At 40.4% G+C, this 21031-nt stretch overlaps 1 protein-coding gene across 2 annotated transcripts in view; it reads left to right on the top strand.

The window, feature by feature from the left end:
• Positions 1-4787: 4787 nt before the first annotated feature.
• The window catches only part of slc39a11 (solute carrier family 39, member 11), a 51491-nt gene continuing 35247 nt past the window's right edge, over positions 4788-21031 (top strand). The window contains exons 1-2 of one of the 2 annotated variants that reach the window (XM_048610835.1): positions 4788-4967; positions 16537-16575. In XM_048610835.1, coding sequence (XP_048466792.1) covers positions 4860-4967; positions 16537-16575 — 147 coding nt within the window. In that variant the 5' untranslated portion in view covers positions 4788-4859. The remainder of the gene's footprint in view (positions 4968-16536; positions 16576-21031) is intronic. The other variant, XM_048610834.1, reaches the window with a different exon arrangement.

Below are 21031 nucleotides of genomic sequence, written 5' to 3'. Positions count from 1 at the left end.
CCTAGAATACTGTGAACAGTTTTATTCCCTTAATCTAAGGAAACATATACTGGCATTTGAGGCAGTCCAGAGAAGGTTCAGTAGGTGGATCCCAGTGAAGGAGGGATTTTCTTATGAGAAGACTTTGAACAAGTTGGGCCTGCACACATTGGAGTTTAGAAGAATGGAAGGAGACCTTATAGAAGCATAACAGATTCTTAGGGGGCTTGAGCAGGTAGATGTGGAAATGCTGTTTCCCCTTGTGGGAGAGGTCCAGAACTAGAGGGCATAATCTCAGAGTAAGGGGTTGTCCATTTACGACAGACTTGAGGAAGAAATTATTCTCTCACAGGATAGTGAATCAACGGAATTCTTTACCATAGAGAGCTGCTGGGGCTGGGTCTTTAAGTATATTCAAGGCTGAGACAGACAGATTTTTAATCAGTAGTGGAGTTAAGTGTTATTGGGAAAAGATAAGAGGAGTTGAGGATTATCAGATTAGCTGAGATCTTATTGAATGGTAGAGCAGACTTGATGGATGAAAGGCTTACTTCTGCTCCCGTTTTATGGTTTTCTGATCACATTCTGGGAAATGCTTTTTGTAAGTGCCTTCTTAATTATACCTTAGATCTTTCAAATTCTATTTACATGTTTAGTTTATTCTGTAGCTGCAGGTTTTCTGTCTTGCTAAGACATCATGCTAAGTCTTTGATTTTTTTATACAGTTTAGTAAGTGATCTTATACAAGTGTCTAAACAAACTGGACACACAATGTGATTCTTATGTGAGATGCTTATATTCCAGATTATCTTTCTCCACTGTTGGATAAAAATTAATGAATTACTGTTTTATCCACATTAATTCTCTATCCAATATATGTTGTGTCACATCAAATACGTGCATTGCATAGCAACAAACTTAGCCTCGAGCCTGTTTGTAACTGGTTGAATTTTGCAATAATACTGTTTTGCAATGATAACCATTAAGGTAATGAAAAGTCTCAAAATGAAAGAGAGATTTTTAAGCAGGCTCTGACTTATCTGTTCTTCACACCTCTCAAGGGCAAATAGGCTTATGCAACCAATGCCAATGGTGTATACATTCAAAGAACAAAGTTTTTAGAAAATACTGACTGATCTTGGTGAGTACTTTCAGAATGTTCTGCTTTTATTTCAGATTTCTAGTATCTGCAGTTTTTTTCAGTTTTATATAACACAAATATCTGATTTCTTATTCAGTTAATTCATGATCCTGTTTGTGTAGTCTGAAGGAGTTGGGGAGATGGATGTCAGGCAAAGAAGTCTTCAATTACAACAAAAATAACTGGCAATTATTTGGTGCCTAGAATATTGAAAAATGTCCTAATGTGCTTCACAAGCAGAATCTGAAACAAATAGTGCTGAAGCCAAGAAAGATTGCTTTATAGGAGTGTGAAAACCTTGGTCAGAATGCGGTTTTTAGCTGAATCTTAAAGAAAGACATATACAGGCCTGGGATTAGGCCTATAAGTGGTTTAGGACTATTAAGGCAAGGCTTTGTGAGCAATAGAAGGAGGGGATGCCTGAAAACAGAAGTAAAAGGAACAGATGTTTGAGGAGCATTTGCAGATGATGGTTTGGAGATGAAAGTCTTTATGCTTGAGAAGATTTAAGATGAGAAGTGTTGTTTGGGCTGAATAGGACACCAACATTGTGAATGAACTTCTTCATCTTATGGCAAAAGCTGAACATGAGAATGGAGGATACAGCAACTTGCTAAGACTGATTATCAGGCTAGAATTCTGATGATGCAGTGATGGGACAAGGTCAAGGGGGCATGTGAGCAAACGTTCTCAATGTCCATGTAGGAGCAACCTCATATCTGCAGATTTGATCAAAGGGCCACATTTATACGAGGAAGAGAACAGGATGAAGTTTCAACCCATGGAAAGTTCTAAAGATAATAATGTGGGGTGGAATAATAATGTGGGGTGGAATCAAATGTTATTTCTGGAAACAATCTAACTAAAAGATAGGCAAAAATATCATAAAAGCAAATGAGAGAGGAGGATGATTTGGTTGAGTCAAGCAAATAATTGCCAAGTTCCTTTCAAGAAGACAAGGAGCAATAGTACATCATGATAACTTTCAAATAGGATCTAATTTGCGATTTCATTCAGGGTCATTTCAATATTGTGGCAATATTGGACCTGGTTGTCGAGATTACGGAGTTACACTAAACTTGTGCAAGGATTTGTGAGGCAACAATCCAATCAAAAGACTTGGAGACAGAAGAAATTGGAAGTAGGGCGGCAGTTACAAGGACATTTGCATTGAGCATAAATGTTTGAAGAAAAGGTGAAAGGGATACGACAGAACCAGAGAAGAGAAGCCATTTAAAATGGCAGCTAACATAGTGGTTAGAAAGGCAAGGTTTTGAGGCATCAATAGTTTAGTGGAAAAGGGGCAATGTCAGAAGTAGGATGATCTTCTGCAGATGGTGATGTTGGGAGAAGAAATGGAAAATCAATGAGAGATGCAGGGTTAAGTTTAGGACAGGTGAGGGAGGTTAGAGTAGTTTTTTTTTCATAGGCAAGTGGAAGGATGGAAAAATCAGAGAAAAGCAACTAGATAGTCACAGCCTTAATAAAATTGAAATGCACAAAGAGCTCAATTTTCATTGTTGGAATTGAAGTTGGACAGCAGTGGGGAAGAGTAGATAAGGAATACAATTGCCAGTGGTGAAATTAAACTGGTGATAGCTCTCCCATTCAAGATGACTCATGAGCATCAGACTGTTTTGACAGAGTCCTAGAGTCATAGAGCTGTACAGGACGGAAACAGACTCGTCGGTCCAACTCGTCCATGCCGACCAGATATCCTAAATTAATCTAGTCCCATTTGCCAGCATTTGGCTCATATCCCTCTAAACCCTTTCTATTCTTGTACCTATTCAGATGCCTTTGAAATGTTATAATTGTACCAGCCTCCATAAGTAACTTTCTAATTCTTTACCCTCTCACCTTAAACATATGCCCTCTAGTTTTGGATTCCCTTACCCTGGGCAAAAGACTTTGGCTGTTCATCCTATCCATGCCCCTCATGACTTTATAAACTTCTATAAGGTCACTCCTCAGCCTCCGACACTCCAGGGAAAATAACCCCAGCTTATTCAGCCTCTCCCTATAGCTCAAACCATTCAACCCTGGTAACATCCTTGTAAATCTTTTCTGAACTCTTTCGAGTTTCACAACATCCTTCCTGTAGCAGAGAAGTACATCTCTGTAGTGCTAATACTCTGCTGTAGCCACATCTCGGATTGGAGGCTAATCCATTGTACACAAAGAAATGAAGTGAGTGAGGAAATATCAATAGAAAGGACAGAAAGGTCTGGTGCATTCTCACCACCAGATCTCTCCACTCACCCTCCTTGCTGAGCTGATATCCAACTGCACATCCTCGCCCTGAGAAAGACTGGCTACTTTATCACAGTAGCATTACCCACTTCCATTCTACTTCAATCCATTTGTTGTTGGAACTCTTGTCCACACCCATCACCTCTGGATTCAATGAATGTACTCTTGGTGAACATTCCATTCTCTTGTTAGCAAACCTCAGTACACCTGAAATGCTGCTGCTTTTATCCTGTTCTCCAGGATCCTGTCTTCCTCGTCTCCTAACGGACTTTAGCCCCACAACCCTGTGAGTTCCCTTCACACTTCCAAATCTGGCATTTTACGCATTTCACACTCTTTTCACACTACCATTAACATCTATACATTCAGATGCCCCGGCCCTAAATTCTGCAATTCATTCCCTAAATCTCAACACTCTGCATGATTACACTTCTGTGAATCACCTTGAGTCAGTTTTGTACAATAAAGGCACTTTATAAATGTCAGTTGTTGTTTGCACTGTTCATTAGATACAATTCAGTTTATTTTCTTTGAATATGAAGACAGAAATGGGAGGGAATGAGACGTTTCTGAGGACAGGGGATTCGAAAGGGTTGAGTAATTTCAACCATTTTGGAACACCTCTAGGCAGTTGACTGATGAGCAACTTTGCCAGAGCATTGGAGCAAATCCAGTTGGAGAGCATGAATTCATAATATTACTGTTAGTCGTTTAGATGCAGTTGGCAAAATGTCATGGAGGTAGATTAAGAACGAGTCACAATTTATTAAATCATGTGCACCCAAGTGCACTGAGGAACCAAATCCGTAATTTCATAATGTGAACAAGAACTAGATTATCTGTCTTTTGTGGTGCAAATTCCCCACGATTCAATTATCGTATTCTGTACTCAATTGTGTTTTTTTTTTAAATGCTGCATTTCTATCAGGAATCTCATGCTTTAAAAATGTTTGCTGGCTTCCAAACTGGATAAAACAGATCATAGGATTTGCTCATGAAAATGATAGCACCGTGTAACCAGCAAAACAGAAAACCTACACCAGCATTAGTAAAATCAATGCTTGCAGCAGCATTTACGGTAGTTTCTTTGTCTGCAAAAAGGGTGCAATAGGCCAGAGTGGCGCTTGAAAACAATACATTTTTAGGAGAAAATATTAACGCATTCTTTTGTTTTTAAAGTTGCACATCGACACGGAACTAAGGTGCTCACTTTCTGACTTCCACTGGGGACTGTTGAAAGCAACAGGACATTGGATACAGCGTGAGAGGCGGGATAACAGCATGATAGACAGACGGTCCGACCAGTCGGCTCTCGGATATGGCAATCCCTGCACATCCATTGGATGAGGCTGGAGGAGGGTCAGCCAATCGGCGGTCAGGGGGCGGAGCAAGTATGTTTGGAAGACACGTGGGCAGCAGGATGAGGAAGTAAGAGAGAAGCGCTGGCAGTACAGGGGGAGCGTTAGTGACACACAGAGAGAGGACTATGATCGAGGGCTGGAGCCCGGTTCTGCAGAGCCTCCTGGGCACATTCTTCACCTGGGGGCTCACCGCCGCCGGGGCTGCTCTGGTTTTCATCTTCTCGCACGGCCAGGTCGGTATGAAGTGGGGACCTGACATTGAGTGCATACGTGAGCTCAGTCCCCGGCCAGGCTGGTCTCTGCATAACTGGTTAGCTTCATCATGAGTTTAATTTGATTCCTGAAAGTAAAATCTTAAATCAAAAGCGTGCAAGACCTTTGGAAGGCCCAGTTGTTTCCTTTAGGGCAGTCTGTATGATCAAGACGTGGAGCCCTCAATTTGGGACCACATAGAAATACAATACTCTAACTTGGCAAATCAATTAAAATAACTTCCTCAATGAAATGCTCATGAAGGATCATTGTCAGTGTATGAGATGTCCTTTATATTCTTTTGTTTCCTAGACAGTACAATATAAAGTATAACTAATACCTTTGAAAGATTTACGCCTCTATCTTTCCTTTTGCATTGTGTCATGGCAGTATAAATGCATTTTGCAATGCTACGTTGACAGCCCAACCCTTCCTGGAAGCTGACATCTTACAGTCATTCTTGCACAAGTTGATCTCCAGGCCACTCACTTTCTTATTCTTATCTTTTTTTGTTAATTTTTGTGGAGATTTCCTTTCAGTTTCCTTTTAGAAGGTTCACTGTAAAGGGTAGATTCCAACGAATGGGAATGATCTGGAAACTGCCTGTGAGGGGGTGAAAGTTGAGATGATCAGTAATTTCAAAAGCAAGTTGTGTAGGCCCTTGAGGGAAATAAACTTGCAGGGCTACATGTGGGTAGAGCGAGGAAAGAGAGTGAATGGATTGCCCTACAGAGAGCCAGCATGGATTCAGTGACCTGAATGGCCTCTTCCTATGTGCTTATGACTAAACTGGGACAGCACATAATATTTTCAGGCCCTCAGCAAGTGTAATGCAAAGAACTACTTCTGCAATATGTTAGAGATACGCAAACTAACAATATGTGCGTATCTTTTAATGTGAATCACGTCCTAAGATGGTTGTTTGAAATGAATTAAGACAAAAATTGATGCCATAATGGAGATACTATGTGGAAAGAATAAAAACTTGGATTAAGAGCAAGTTTTAAGGAGGGGCCTGAAAAGCCATAGAAGAGGTAATAAGGCAACGAGGATTAGGGATTTGATTAGGGCCACTGGAACTGCTTAATTTAGATTTTCTTATATTGCTGCTTGTGTCACTTTGTTGGAGACAAAGTCCCGACTGTATTTTCTGCCATAACAACAGTGACTGCATTTCAAAATTTCTTCATTGGCTGTGCAATGCTTTGGGATGCCCCAGGGTCAAGAAAAGGTCTATGTAACCGCAAATACATGGGGAACAGTAGCATTATTAATGTGTTGTTGAGTTAGTGATCCACAAACTTGGTATGATGTGGAATTGTATTCAAGTCCCAATGCGGCAACTAGGAAATCTAGATTTCATTAACTAAATCTGAAGCAAAAGGCTCATATCAGTAATATTGACCATGAAACAACAGGATTGACATAAAAGCCCATTTACTTGTTAACATCCTTTTGGGAAGGATATATGCTGTCACATCAATATCAGTTGGCTGAACCAATAGCCCTTGACCCTTTGAGTCAGATGGCTGTGGATTTCAAATCTCATTCAAGGATTTGAACTCAAATCTGGGTTGCTTGACGGAGTGCTACGGTTTATGGGTGCCACCTTTCATTTGAGATATTAAACCCTGTCTGCGCTGCCAGGTGGAAATAATAGATCCCGTCTCACTATTTCAATGAAGAACAGGGGAATTTTGCCTTGGGGCTGATATTTATCCCTCAGTCAACATCACAAAAACAGATGAAGAATCAGTGTTATTTCACAGTTTGTGTGAGGTTGCTGCCACGTTTCCACAGGTATAAATGTCTACACTTCAGAAGTATTTCATTGGCTGTAAAGCACTTTGAGATCTGTTGAAGGTGCAATATAAATGCAAGTGTTCCTTTTCCTTACCTGATCGAGGACTCTAGACCCAAGCCATGTCTTTGACTCTTTACTCTCCTCTGAAATGACCTGGCACGTCACTCAGTGGATGAGTCAAATGCTGGCTTAGCTGATGGTGGTGACATACAATGAATGAATTAATAAACAAGTAGCTTTCTTGAGTGCAGAAGGCTGAAGATAGAGGGGCCTGGGGAATATGTAAGAGGAAAAGGAATGGGCTGTTTGAGATCGGGAGGACGAGGCCTTGAGGGAATCTGACAATGAGGATGAAAATTTTAAATTTGAGGTGTTAGTTGATTGGGTCCCAATGTTAGTTAACAGGCAGAAGAACAATAGATTAGTAGGACTTTGTGTGGGTTAGGAGATTTGCATGGGCTCATGTTTATGGAAGATAGTAGCTGCTCAGGAGAACATTGAAACATTTGATTTGGGAGGTGACAAAGATGCACAAGAATATTTCAGTGGCAAATGGGCAAGGCCATGGAGAAATTTGATCAGACTGCACAGAGTAGATGTATATTTATAAAGATTACATAAAGTAGACTTAATTGACTTTTTTGAAGAAATATAGTTACAAAAATAATGAAATGTTTAGTAGTATAATTTATATGGACTTGAAAAAGACATTTTGTAAAGTTCTACTTCAGAGAAGTTTTTTTTATCAAATCTGTTCAGACATGTTATGATACCCATCCAGAGCAGGCGAGACTCTGGCCCAAAGGAAGGACATTCCGAATATGACACAAGAGGCCTCTCTTCGGAGAGTGTCAGCCAAACATAAAGTCCATGGTATTAAAGGCAGCTAATTGGCCTGTTCAGGAGATTATCTATATTTTTAAAGACAGCGAGCAGGATAATGGTCATGTACTCGAGTTGGAAGGAAATGACAAGGAATCTATGCTGGACCCCAATGATTCATGATATAGTTCTTACTGACTTGCATGATGTACTGGAGAGACGTGTATCCAATTACATACGGTTAGGTGGCATTTGTAAAATACTAGCTTCTAGATGTAGTAAGTGAAAAACCAGTCCTGTTGGTGGAAGGGTCAAGACCCAGAGGGCACAATTTAAGGGGAATGGCAAAGGAAGTAAAGATGATGCGTGGAGAAGTGTTTTTACGCAGTGAGTAGATAGGACCTGGAATGTCTGAGTGTGTGGAAGAGGCAGATTAAATCATGGCATTCAGAAGGAAATTGGGTAGTTATCTGAATTGACTTTTGCAGAGCTACTGGAAAAAATGACAGAGGCAGAGATAGGACTAGCTGAATTAGCTGAGAGCTGGCACAAACAGGACAGGCCGAATGGCTTCATTCTCTACTGTAGCTCTTCTAGGGTTCAAAAGTAATGCCCCAGATCTTCTGGCCTCTGGGTTGTTAGCAATCCGACACACAATCCAAAATGTGTCTGAGGACCCCCAGCCCCACAGAGATCTTGATGCACCTGCCCACTGTGAGAACAGCCTGGCATGAGTAATACCCCCTCTCTCTGGGACTCTCTGCAAAAAATCTCTGACCCTGAACTGGACTTAGACTGTTCCACCTGAATAGATGCCTGAATATTACCTGAATAGATACAGAGGAAATTTTTGATTAAAATCCTCACCTAACTTAAGAAAAGACCCCTAAATCCTGAACCCCCAACTACTCCCAGACTAAGCCCATCTACCCCTCCTGCCCATGCTATCCCGGACTTGACCTGACCAACACCTTCCCCAATTTGATTTGCTACCTTCTTTGCTTGACCTGACCTGATCTACTTCGTGACCTTGCCCACATAAACACCCCTCCCTACTTGCTGATCTGCCACCTTACACTCTTGCCCAGTCACTAACATTCAAACTGGAGCTTTAACCTTATCTTAAGACAGCTTGTGCTTGAAAGGTGGTCTTTAGAGATGTGATAGCATTGCAGAAGGAGGCGGGGGGATTTACCAGGTTGCTGCTCAGGCTGGAGAGATTGGACACACTGGGGTTATTTTCCTTGGAGCAGAAGAGAGTGAGGGAGGACATGATTAAGATGTATAAAACTGAGGGGCATAGACAGGATAGACAGGAAAAAACATTTCCTCTTGATGGCGAGATAAATGACCAGGGGTGTAGATTTAAGGGAAGGGGCAGAAAGTTTAGAGGTGATGTATTTTTTCACCCAGAGGGTGGCGGGAATCTGGAACTCACTGCCTGGAAGGGTGATAGAAGTAGGAAACCTCATAACATTTAAGATGTATCAAGATGTACATCTGTGATGCCAAAGCATGCAAGGCTGGGATCTAAGTGTTGGAAAATGAGATGAGATTAGTTAGATGGTGGTTTGTGATTGGCGTAGACTTGATGGGCCGAAGGGCCTTTTCCTGTCCTGTAGACATCTATTACTCTTGACATTAGTTGCAGACACCACAATGATCCAGTGGAATTCTCTGAGGGACACTGTGCTCCGTATTTCATGAGAATTAGGGCACTGTGATGAAGAAAGTTCGAGGTGTGAAAGATTGGAGTGGAGCAGTATTCAGAAAATGATTGCCACCCCAGAGAATATTTGGTCCAGTGTATTTTATCTTTTGCCTGATGACAGGATGAAGGGAGCATTTGCTTCCTTAACGAGCCAGTTTTATAAGGTTCCCTGCAAGTTAAGATATCAGATTTCCTAAAAGATAATCAGTAACAAGTGGTGTTTAGACAAATAAGCTGATTTAATTTGTTGCTAATTATGATCTAATTGTACAGTCCCATCGATATTCTAAATGTTGCTGGGACTTTGTATGATGCACAGGAAGAAGGAGAAGCAGCTTGTATTAATGTTTTAAATCTTGAGATTAGATCACTGTCTCAAGCCTGTTCCTTTCTCGAGTTGTTCTTGTACTTTAAGCTTTGTGTAGTACAAAATGATCTGTCCCCCTGCTATTTATTTAATCCCTGTAATATTGAAAAACACAAATTGTAATTTTCGTCTGCATAGAATGTCCCAGTAATGGATTACAGATTATGAATTTAGTACACATGTGAGTGAAAAGTTGCAAGGGGACATAGATCTCAAGTGGGTGAGCAAGATTAGGGTCATCAAAGTTAAATGCAGAGGGTTCTGCTAAAACACAATAGTTGCATTCCTGCGCAACATTGCGTTATAGAAAATCGTGCTATAGAAATAACAAGACCTATGGGAAAGGTGGAGTTAGGGGCAGACCACCAAAAAAATCACTCAAAATTGCTCAAAAATCACTCAAAAGCCTAACACAAAGGATAGCACAGTTTGAATAAATGTTTACTGTGGGTCATTGTCTTCTGACTGTTTCTTGGGGTTTGGCTTAAAAAAAATCCAGCTTTTACTGTTTTGCCCTTTTTCTTCTTTCATGAAGAAGCTGTTCATAGGGCGCCAAATAAGATCTTATTCCACGAGCAGCTACCCTGTTGTGTTCTGCATTGTAATCATTGTCCACTAAGAGCTGCAACTGCTTCTCAATTTCCCTCAGGACAGAAAACAAAACAGAAGTGGAATTTCTCGCAGTGCTGCATCCTGGACTTCATTTTCTTCATCCCCAACTTCCACTTCCCCCTCAGGAACAAGTTGCTGTAGATCAGCTATAGAGAGGTCTTCACATTAGGACTCAAGCAGTCTTCAACATGCTTACTCTCTGCTTCTTCAAATCCAACTTGCTTTGCAGATCAACATAATACTCTTTGATTGTTGGGAGCTCCTCTGATGGCTCAAAACCTTTAAAATCTTGAAAAAAATCTGTGAGAAGCTTCCACCAAACTGCATACAAACAGTCCTTACTGACGTCACCCCATGATAATGTCAATTGCATTCTTGATGTTAAAGCCCTTCCAAAATTGAAGAACACTGTCCATATCTCCCTCAGTGGCTGCAATCAGCCTCTTAAATGTGCACCTTAATTAATAAGCTTTAAAAGCTGCTATTGCATCCTGGTCCATGGGTGGAAGGAGGGAAGTTGTGTTTGGAGTTGGAAGTAGAACTGTAATGTTTTCAGAAAACTCACCAATGGTGGGAGGATGGCTTGGTGCATTATCCGAGGATGAGGAGAATCTTGAAATCCAAATTTTTTTTTCCTGCAATACTCTCTAAACACATCTTCCACAACATCAACAATTAGATTGCCGATGGAATCACATTATAGCCTACAAAAGGTCGCGTTTTAGAAATAACGTTCCTCTATTCGTCAGTTATGTTATTGCCAATTCGTGTTGATGGAACATGCATTATGGCAGAACCCCCTGCATGTGTCAACTATAAGGTCAGCCACTTTGGACCCAAGAAAGAGAAATCAACATATTTTCTAAATGAGAGAAACTAGAAACTGCAGAGGAACAAAGAGATTTGGGAGTCCAAGTACTTCAAATCATTAATGGATAATAATCATTTGTAGACAGATACAAAAGTCAGATTGAAAAGGAGGTTAGATTGTAAAGTTGCAGACGTTAATCCCTTAATTGCGTAAGAGCTTTGTTAGGGTCCCTTCCGTAAGACTATGTTCAGTTTTAGGCAGTATTTCTCAGGAAACGCTACATTGGCCCGGGGATGGGATGCATTGCAAATTCACTGAATTGATGCAAGGATTTAGAGGGTTAAATTGTGAGGACAGGATGTATAAACTCAGTTTGTGTTTGTGTTGAAGGTTGAGGGTCATCTCTTCAAGGTGTTTCAATGTTAAAACGTTTTTCTTTTAGTTTTCTCTGGATGTACACTGTTGCCTCTGGTGGAAAAATCAAGGATTAATCTTAACGTTGGAAGGAGGCATTTTGGGACAGAAATTAGGAAGCACTTTTTCCAGACATAGGGTGGCAATGATCTGAAATGTTATCCTCAATTAGCTGTGGATGCTGTGACAACTGGAGCTTTTAGGAGTGAGATTGGAATTGCAGTTTCTTTTTTGTCATTGGAAGGAAGAAACAAAGTATTCTGTATAGAGTTGAGGCACTGAGGAAGCTTGGCTTAATTAAAGCAGACTTGAGGGCCGATTGACTGATCTATTGATTTTCCTAATGGTTTTATGGAGATTTATTTGGGTACAATATTGGAGCATTACTTTTGAAAGGACATGGAATGTGCTGTCAGCTGCTCTTAGCACTAAAAGTAACGAAAGAACTCCATGCGAAATGGTAACATTATAAACATCCAAGGCTAAGAGCTGACTTGAGGATGTCATGTAATCTACTTTTTGCGTAGAAGTTAGTTTCTAACTGCTTCTGGTTATGATTTGCTTGTCCTCCTCAACCAACACTCTAAGCAACTGTACAGTCTTCAACTGGCCAATATTTTCCCTTAATGTTGCTGATACTTGATGGTGTTTGGCCTTTGGTATTTTGAATTTTGCAGCTTACTGAGTACTATTTACTAAAGAGTGGTTGTGATTATGAGTTGATGTAAAAACTGTTGCTAGAAATGCAGAAAACAGAAATCCAAATAGAGTTGTAACATGTTTGATTCCATTGTCTTTGTTCAGCTTGTAACATAGGCATAATTCAAAATGAACAAATTGGCATTTTTGAATAAGTGCCTGATATAATGCAGTGTAAAGCAAAGACTGAAAAAAGTATAGATTTAAACAGAGAAAAAAGATCACTTACACACCATAACCCTATCCTTTGGTATTTTAAGCACGCATTCTAGCTGTTTACAGTTAGTTAGTGACGACTTGAATTTGATCTGACAAGGGATTGTGGATCAGACTCAATGAGAATTTCATAGTCATTTGAGAACTGATTTTTCTTGTTCTGCCCTTCATGGATACCAGCCTGAACAAAGATATAGCTAGTAAGTACAGAAACAGGAAAAGCATTAAATTAAATTGAATACTGTAGCTTGTTGTTAGAACTTGGATTGCTGAGGGGAAGAGGGAAATGATCATATTGCTCAGCTGGTATGCTTTTCTGATTTATAGTGGTAGTGAACTTTACTGTAATCCCTGACTACATTTGCCTCACCCTTAACAGTGCAGCATCATCTGCCTAAGCCTTAAGCATTGGAATTTCCTTCCTTAGTCTCTTTAATTCTTCTGTTCTCTGCTTTTAAGACACTGCTTCATCAAGAATAACCTTCTCCTTTAATTCACTTTAATGCTTTTTGCTTTAATTCCATTTCTATTCAGCGCCCTTGGGCCTTTTTATAATGCAGACGACACTATGAAAGCAAATTGTTTTGATGCAGTCGCTGAGCTATCTGATGCAGCCTTTCGATTACAGTGTTAGGTAGAAGTTTCCTGATAGAAATTTACAAAATTATGAGAGGCACGGATAGACTGGAAAGTTGGAGTCTTTTCCCCAGTGTAGAAATGTCTGTTACTAGGGGACATAGGTTTAAGGTAAAAGGGGGAAAGTTTAAAGGAGATAGAGGGAAGTTTTTTTTACAGAAGAGGTGGAAAGTGCCTGGAATGCTGTATCTGAGAAGGTTGTTGGGGCAGATGCAATAGCAATAGCAATAGCAATGTTTAAGAGGCATCTTGACAGATACATGAAAAGGCAGGGAATAGAGTGCATAGGACTATGGACTGCATAGAGGCAAAAAGGCTTTTTGTTCAGACAGTCATCATGTGTCAGCACAGTCTTGGTGGGCTGAAGGGCCTGTTCCTGTGCTGTACTGTTCTTCGTTAACCCATTAAAAGTAAATGATTAAAACAATTTCACATAAAATGACAAAAGATTAAAACTCCTTAGTTCTGGTTTCTTGACTGACAAAGTGGATAAATGATTAATGGCGACAGGTAGAAAAGCAGAGTTGGGACCACAGCCTTGAATGGCAGGTAGACTTGAGCGCTGAAGGGTCCACTCCTGCTCATTGAAATAGGTATGTTTGGGTGGTAGTCATCTTTTCCATTCTGCCTCTTCTCAGTTTTAATTTTTCTACCTCATCTAAGTTACTGCAGTTTTTTTTTTCTGAGCCTCATTCCTCAACAAAACTAGATTTTAAATTTATTGCATTTCTTTGGTGTATGCTTGTTATCACTGGCTTCCATACTTCATCTCGGAGACAGGAACAACTCTTCTTTATTAATTTGGACCAGAATCCGAAGTGTGAATATTGAATTAGTCTCTGGCCAAGACTTAGAACCAGTTAAACCAGTTAAACCATTGATTAAGTGCACAATATTCAGCGTCATTTGCAACTTCTCAGATACTGAAGCAGTTCACCTCTGAATGCAGCAAGACTTGGACGTTATCCAGGTTTGGGCTGAGAAGTGACAAGTAACATTCACTATACCAGTGTCAGGCAGTGACTCTCTCCAAGAGCTGTATGATGCTATGACTCTGTATGAGAGTCTAATTATTACCCCATGATACCCAATGGTGTTACCATTAACTGAATCCCCCCCTATCAATTTCCTGGGATTCTGACAGTTGACCAGCAACTGAATTGCACTAGCCATATAAATACAACAGCTACAAAAACAGATCAGATCATGGCTAATCCACAGAGCCTACACAAGCCTGGACACTATGAGCAATTTAGCATGGCCAATCCATCTAACTTGCACATTTTTGGACCATGGGAGGAAACTGGAGCACCCGGAGGCAACCCATGCAGACATGGAGAATGTGCAAACTCCACACAGACAGTAACCCAAGCCTGGAATTGAATCCAGGCCCCTGGCGCTGTGAGGTAGTAATGTTAACCACTGAGCCACCGTATTGCTGTAGATGCTTGACACTATCCTGGAGAAAGCAGCCTGCTTGATTTGGTATCACATCTGTAAACAACCGCTCTGTCTGCCAGTCACGCTCAGTAACAGTGTGTACCATCTACAAGATGCACTGCAGAAATTCACCAAGGCTTTTTTGACAGCACCTTCCAAGTCCATGACCACTATTATCAAGGGCAGTGGATACATGAGAATACCACCACCTGCAAGTTCCCCTCCAAGCCAGACACCATCTGAGTTGGAAATATATTACCATTCCCACTGTCGCTGGGTCAGATTCCTGACACTCCCGCCTCTAATGGCATATTTGGTCTACCTACACAAAGTAGAGTGCAGCAGTTCAAGAAGACAGCTCACCACCACCTTTTCAAGGGCACTTCTGGATTGGCAATGAATGCTGGCTCGGCCAGTAATGCCCATCTTCCATGAATGAATGAATGTATTAAGAAAACAACATTCTTCATTGATCAACTTGTTCATCTAAGTGGTTTTAAAAATAGGTTAGCTTCCTTATTTTAGAGTCACCATAATAAGACATTTTAGTTCTGTCGTCAGATGCTGAACTGTGCACAATGAAACACTATGAAAGATATGGACCATCCCTCTTCGAGGAATGCGAACAGGGGGCAAAATACTTTTAAAGTCATTGCTCTGCAATTTGATACAGGTCCACTGTAAAAAGGTTGACAATGAAAATAACATTTTTTTTGGGAAATATTCAGTAAAATATTGATTATAACACCTTTTCGTGATCTTTCAGAGTTTTATTTATACCCGATTATGTATTTTAAAAAACGTAGTCATTGTTGGAATGTAGAGAAATGTGCAGTCATCTCGCACCAAACTCCATGGCCAAAACAAGCAGTGATAAAAGTGATCACATTATCTGGCGTTTCTTTCATTGATGTTGATTGAAGGATAAGTGTCGGCCAGGGGAATGCCCTTTGTGTAGCGACTTCATAATTTTACTACAGAAATTATTGAGTCCTTTCTTTTTCCAACAACACTGATTATTTTAACATTGCTGTTTGAAAATGCCCTTTTGGAGATTGATTGATGATCTGAACCTTGTCTGGTTTTGAAGACCTGTGGAAAATTGGCATGGTTTCAAAACATTTCTGGTTTAGAAAGTGGTTTTCTGAAATCCATTTGTTGATAATGTACTTCTAACCAAACTCATCTTAAAACAAAATATTTAACTTTGTAGCATAAAAAAAGAAATACTGCATTTACCTTTTATCTGTAATCCAATTGACAGTTGGATTTTTTTCAGAACAGGCTTGCACAAGTTTACCATGACTGCTTTTTGTTAGTTATCTAATTAATGACATTGTACTTGTCTTCAATGCTTAGAATGGCATATTGCTGAACATTGTATTAAGGACATGTAGGATCCTTATTTTATCTCACAGCTTCCATTGTCTAAGGTCTTAGGGATGACCTCTTCACTCTGAAGGATGACCATGGCTGTGTCCTATTACTGTTTGTAATTGTGCAAGCAAACAATGAGGTTTGCTTCTATTGATTTTAGTGTTCTAGTGATCCAAAGCTTATTGGATCAAAGCTTATTAGACAGTGAAAGAATGGTGTGGTGTTCTTGAAAACTTTTTATGCAGAACAAATTATTGACTTTTGTTTTGAAAAAGCTAATCTCTTTCAGAGAGAATTCTTCCATGCCAAGTGCCACAGACATTACTATTAGGAAGTATTCACTTCCTATGAGTGTGAGTGATCAATATTTGCACATTACTGGATTTCAAGGCTGTAATATGGAACATTGTGAGTTTTGATGGTTTTGGGACAATAATGTTGACGTTGAGCAACATGCATGCCCCAAACAGTTGTCATTCGTTTCAGTGTTATTTGTGAAATCTTGGAATGTGCAAATTTGGTTTTTGTCTTTGGGGTATTGAAGCCAATGAAGTCTGAAGGATGTCAATAGCATTCAATAAATTCTTCACTTCTTCTTGTTCCAAGTGTTTTAATGACATTCTCATCTCTGTCTCACACAGAAACAAATACTGGATGGAAGTCTTGGTTTTGCTGCTGGGGTGAGTGCATAAATAAATATTCAACCTCATCTTTGAAAGAAGTGATTGACAAAGCCTCTTCATTGAATGAAAATTTTGCATGAGTAACAGTTTATTGTTGCATCCTTTTATTGTTTGAAAGAAATTATGTTAGGTCAAGATAGAAAGGGGGAATAAGAATATGCCAAAGAATCATTCTTTTGAAGAGAACGATTGCTGAAATGTTCATCCCTACAAGACAGGATAAGATACAATCTACCACCAGCTGCATTACCAACCAGACAGAGAAGGTGTCTGCTTTAATCAGAGAGAAAGACAGACTGGGCTGACAGGAAGTGAGAGCACATGCTGATATAAATTAATTAAAATTCAATGAAATTAATTTGTTTTAGCAATGTGCTTGAAGAGTGTGGTAACAGGGAGTGCTATATTTCTGTGTTCATCAAGGTGATAGATGTCTCGGATGAAAAGTGCAAATATATCTTCACTTCAGAGACTGAAGGCGTCGAATTGGGAGTATCAAATTCGGTATAGCACAAGCAGATGTGGTGTGATCTTCCTGAACTTTTCCCCATATATACAAAGGAAGAGAATGATAGCTTGATGGGATTACAAAACATTAGAGTTGGGGGAGGCTTATATGGGGCATAAACACTAGCATAGACCTGTTTCTGTGTTGTAAATTCTGTGTAACATTTTCATTGCTGTGTTGTTTATTGTTGAGGCCTTTGTGATCAAACCTTTCAGATGATACAGAGGTATGGGATGCTTTATACTGTGGAGTTCCCAGGAACAGGATTGAGAGTGAGCAGATTATTTCACGGTGAGCCATTAAAATGATGAAACAAAGACAGGAATTGCGAGAGAAACCCAGCATCTGTGAAATGAAAGCAGAGTGAAGGTTTTGAGTTCAGTAACCCTTCTTCAGAATATTTAACCTCAAAATGGTTAATGTCCATAATGAATATGAAATGACTGCGCATTGCATCTATCTTCCTGAAGTACGCTTTGAGATTTTGCATTGAACACATGAATATAGGAGCAGAAGGAGATCACTAGGTCCCCGAAGCCTGCTCCACCACTCAGTATGATCACAGCTGATCCACTTGTGTTTTCAATTCCACTTTCCCACCTACCCCGAGAACTGATTAAGAGTCACTGGATTCAAAACAGTAACTCTGCTTCGCCCCCACAGACGCTGCCAGACCCTGCTGAGTTTCTCCAACAATATCTGGTTTTGTTTCAGATCTCCAGCATCCACAGTTCTTGTTTTATTAAAAAGAGCATACTCTGCCTAGATTCTGCTAAAGCTAGTGATTCTTCTTTTTTTCTCTCCTGGCACAAACCACCTCAGGATAAACAAACTTCCATTTGTTTTGTTCCAAATCACTCAGTACTGTAGGATGTAGGCATTGTTGCCTGGCCAGCATTTATTGCCCATCCATAGTTGTCCATGAGAAGTTGGCGGTGAGCTGCCTTCTTGAACTGCTGCTCTCCATTTGGTGTTATACAGCCACAATGCCATTTGGGAGGAAGGTCCAGGATCTTGGTGTTGCGACACTGAACAAACGGTGATATTTGAGTAGCTTGATGGAAAACTTGCAGGTGCTAGTACTCCCATGCATCTGCTGCCCTGTCCTTCCAGAAAATTGCCTGGCCTAACAAGATCCATCGACCCACCCTTAAAAATATTCAGTGATCCTGCCTCCAATGCTTTCTGAGGCAGAAAGTTCCAAAACTTCACAACCCTCTGAGAGAGAAAAAATATTCCCCTTATCCCTGTGCTGAAAGCATGATCCCTAATTTTATAGAATAGAATCATACAATACAGAAGAGGCCCTTTGGCCCATCGAGTCTGCGCTGACAAAAACTACTCTCAATCTACACTAGACCCACTTCCCAGCACATGTCCCATAACTTGAACGTTATGATTTTAAAAGCTCAGAGGAATAGAGGGATCTTAGGATGCTTGTCCACAGATCCCTGAAGGCAGCAGGACAGATTACTAGGGTAGTTAAGAAGGCATTTGAGACACTTGCCTTTATCAGTTGTGGCATAGTTAAAAGACCAGAGGGGTTATGTTGGAGCTGTACAAAACTGGTTAGGCCACAGTAGGAGTACTGTGTGCAGTTCAATCTAACTGACCCCACAGTATAGCTCCATCGTCCTGACTAGTTTGCAGATTAAAGGCTTTTGCCTGCACCTTGCATGTGCAGTGGCCCAACTTCAAAAGCTGCTTTGAGTGGTATTTAAGTGATTGAAGTTGGAGTGCATTTATCATTTCAAGGGAGCGAAATTTTGTTTGTAGTTAACATGTGATTATAGGCAACGGCCATAATTTTGGGCAAGTTACCAGTTGGCTTTCTGGTTCCAAAACCACTCGCTTCATTTAAAACTTCTTCACTTCTTAGAGCCATACGAAAGGAGGCAATACAGAAATACTCTGCAAGGTAAGGGTCAGCAACATCATAAACAGCTTGGAGGGACTGAAAGGCCAATACCTTTCAGAACACATCATTTCAGTTACCGTTGGCAGATTATGTTGTATTGCAAGGAGTCTGAGTATGACTGAAATGGTGTTAGTTGTGAAAAGACTAAGTGGAATCTAAAATTGAACTTGTGAACTGTAAATGGGAAGCTCATGTCTTTCCTTCTCTCCACTTGAATCAAGAGCTGAAAGCTTGGGCTTGGTAGTTTCCAAATGGCAGAGGGAACCCTGGTAAATAAAGCATTGGTCATTGAAGGAATCCGAAATTCACATGATGTTTTAAAGGGCAAAGATTGAACCCTTAAAACAAAAGTGAACGCATTATCCACTGGCTTAGATTTTGCTTCTTTTATGTGTGGTTGCACCATCTATGGTGTTCTCACACTGAGCAGTTGGGTGTAGGAGCTGGAAGAGTGGAGGGTTACAGTGGCTAATTCAGTGACTTCTTCTGACTGGCATTTCTATTTTGAGGCAACTGATGGCTGTGCTTGCTTGAACAACTTAGCAATTGATATCCGTCAATGCCAAGTCTGGTATATGTTAAAAACTGATTATAAAGCTGAAGAGTGATGATACTCAAATTAATTTTTAGTCTGAATTCCATTGTATGCCCAGTGATTGGATACCTGTGACCCTTTGCCAATACCAGTCTGTTATTTTAACTGTGGTGCCTTCGTCAACCCTAGTTGGGTAATTTGTACTCCACACACAGGTGCTGAGAGATTAATTCCTCGTGTAGGAGAGTTTAGGACCAGACAGTGTCATATCAGAGTAAGGGATCACCCATTCCAGATGGAGATTGGCGGAATTTCTTCTGAGGGCAGTGAATCTGTGGAATTCTTTACTGCAGAGGGCCATTGAGGCTGGGTCATTAAGTATATTCAAGAGTGAGATTCTTAGACAGGTTTTTAATCAGTAAGGGAATTGAGGGTCACGCGGAAAAGGCAGGAAATTGATTTTGAGGATGATCAGATCAGCCATGATTTCATTGAATGGTGGCGAGCACTCTGGGCGGAATGCTCTACCTCTGCTCCTACATCCTTTTGTTCTTTTGGAATGGTGCCCATGTCTGCTTTTTGATCACTGTGCCAACTGCAGCAAGAATTCTCGTAAACTCTTGCTGACATCAGTGTAGGAGTAGGGAGATCTATAGCAGAGTAAAGCTCAAAGGTTGAAATGCTCTTTATTTGAAGTCACTGTGGATTGTTTCCAGCATATTAATGAGCACCTTGATGACGAAGCAGTTCTAAGCAAACAGTCCTGAATAATAACATAGTGCTGTTTTAGACACCGGCTACACACAAGCTGATGTCGGGGTAAATATCTTTAGGCCCACCATTGTGATGGACACAGCAATCCCAATATTTGTTTTGAGAGACAGCTGAAGATGACGCTTCGAGGCTGTTATTTAACCTTTCCTTGTGCTCAGTTTAGCTTTAAACAGAAAATGCCTGCAACAATGGCACTCTGAGTCTGTAATCAGCAATATCAGTCAGCTCCTATGAGGAGAGTAGATGCGAATGTTCCTGATGTATACTAGCTCAAAACCACCTGGTAAAGTCTTTACATGATAAACATGATGGAAGGCCCAGTGAAACCTGTAGTACAAATGGCATTGAAAATTGTAGTTATGATATTTGAATCTAATGATTCACACAAACTGACCACTAAAGGTGAATTGTGCTGTGGTGCTACTTTTAAGCAACCTCCTCAGTGAAAGATAAAAGAAAGGTTTTGAATTTAATTAAAAAGGAGTTCTGATTAAGAGTCACTGGATTCAAAACAGTAACTCTGCTTCGCCCCCACAGACGCTGCCAGACCCTGCTGAGTTTCTCCAACAATATCTGGTTTTGTTTCAGATCTCCAGCATCCACAGTTCTTGTTTTATTAAAAAGAGCATACTCTGCCTAGATTCTGCTAAAGCTAGTGATTCTTCTTTTTCTCTCTCCTGGCACAAACCACCTCAGGATAAACAAACTTCCATTTGTT

Source organism: Rhincodon typus, chromosome 23 (genome assembly GCF_021869965.1).
Source record: "Rhincodon typus isolate 14 chromosome 23, sRhiTyp1.1, whole genome shotgun sequence".
Taxonomy (NCBI): Eukaryota; Metazoa; Chordata; class Chondrichthyes; order Orectolobiformes; family Rhincodontidae; genus Rhincodon; species Rhincodon typus.
The sequence above is the reverse complement of the archived record's forward strand: the minus strand, read 5'-3'. Positions and strand labels throughout refer to the sequence as shown.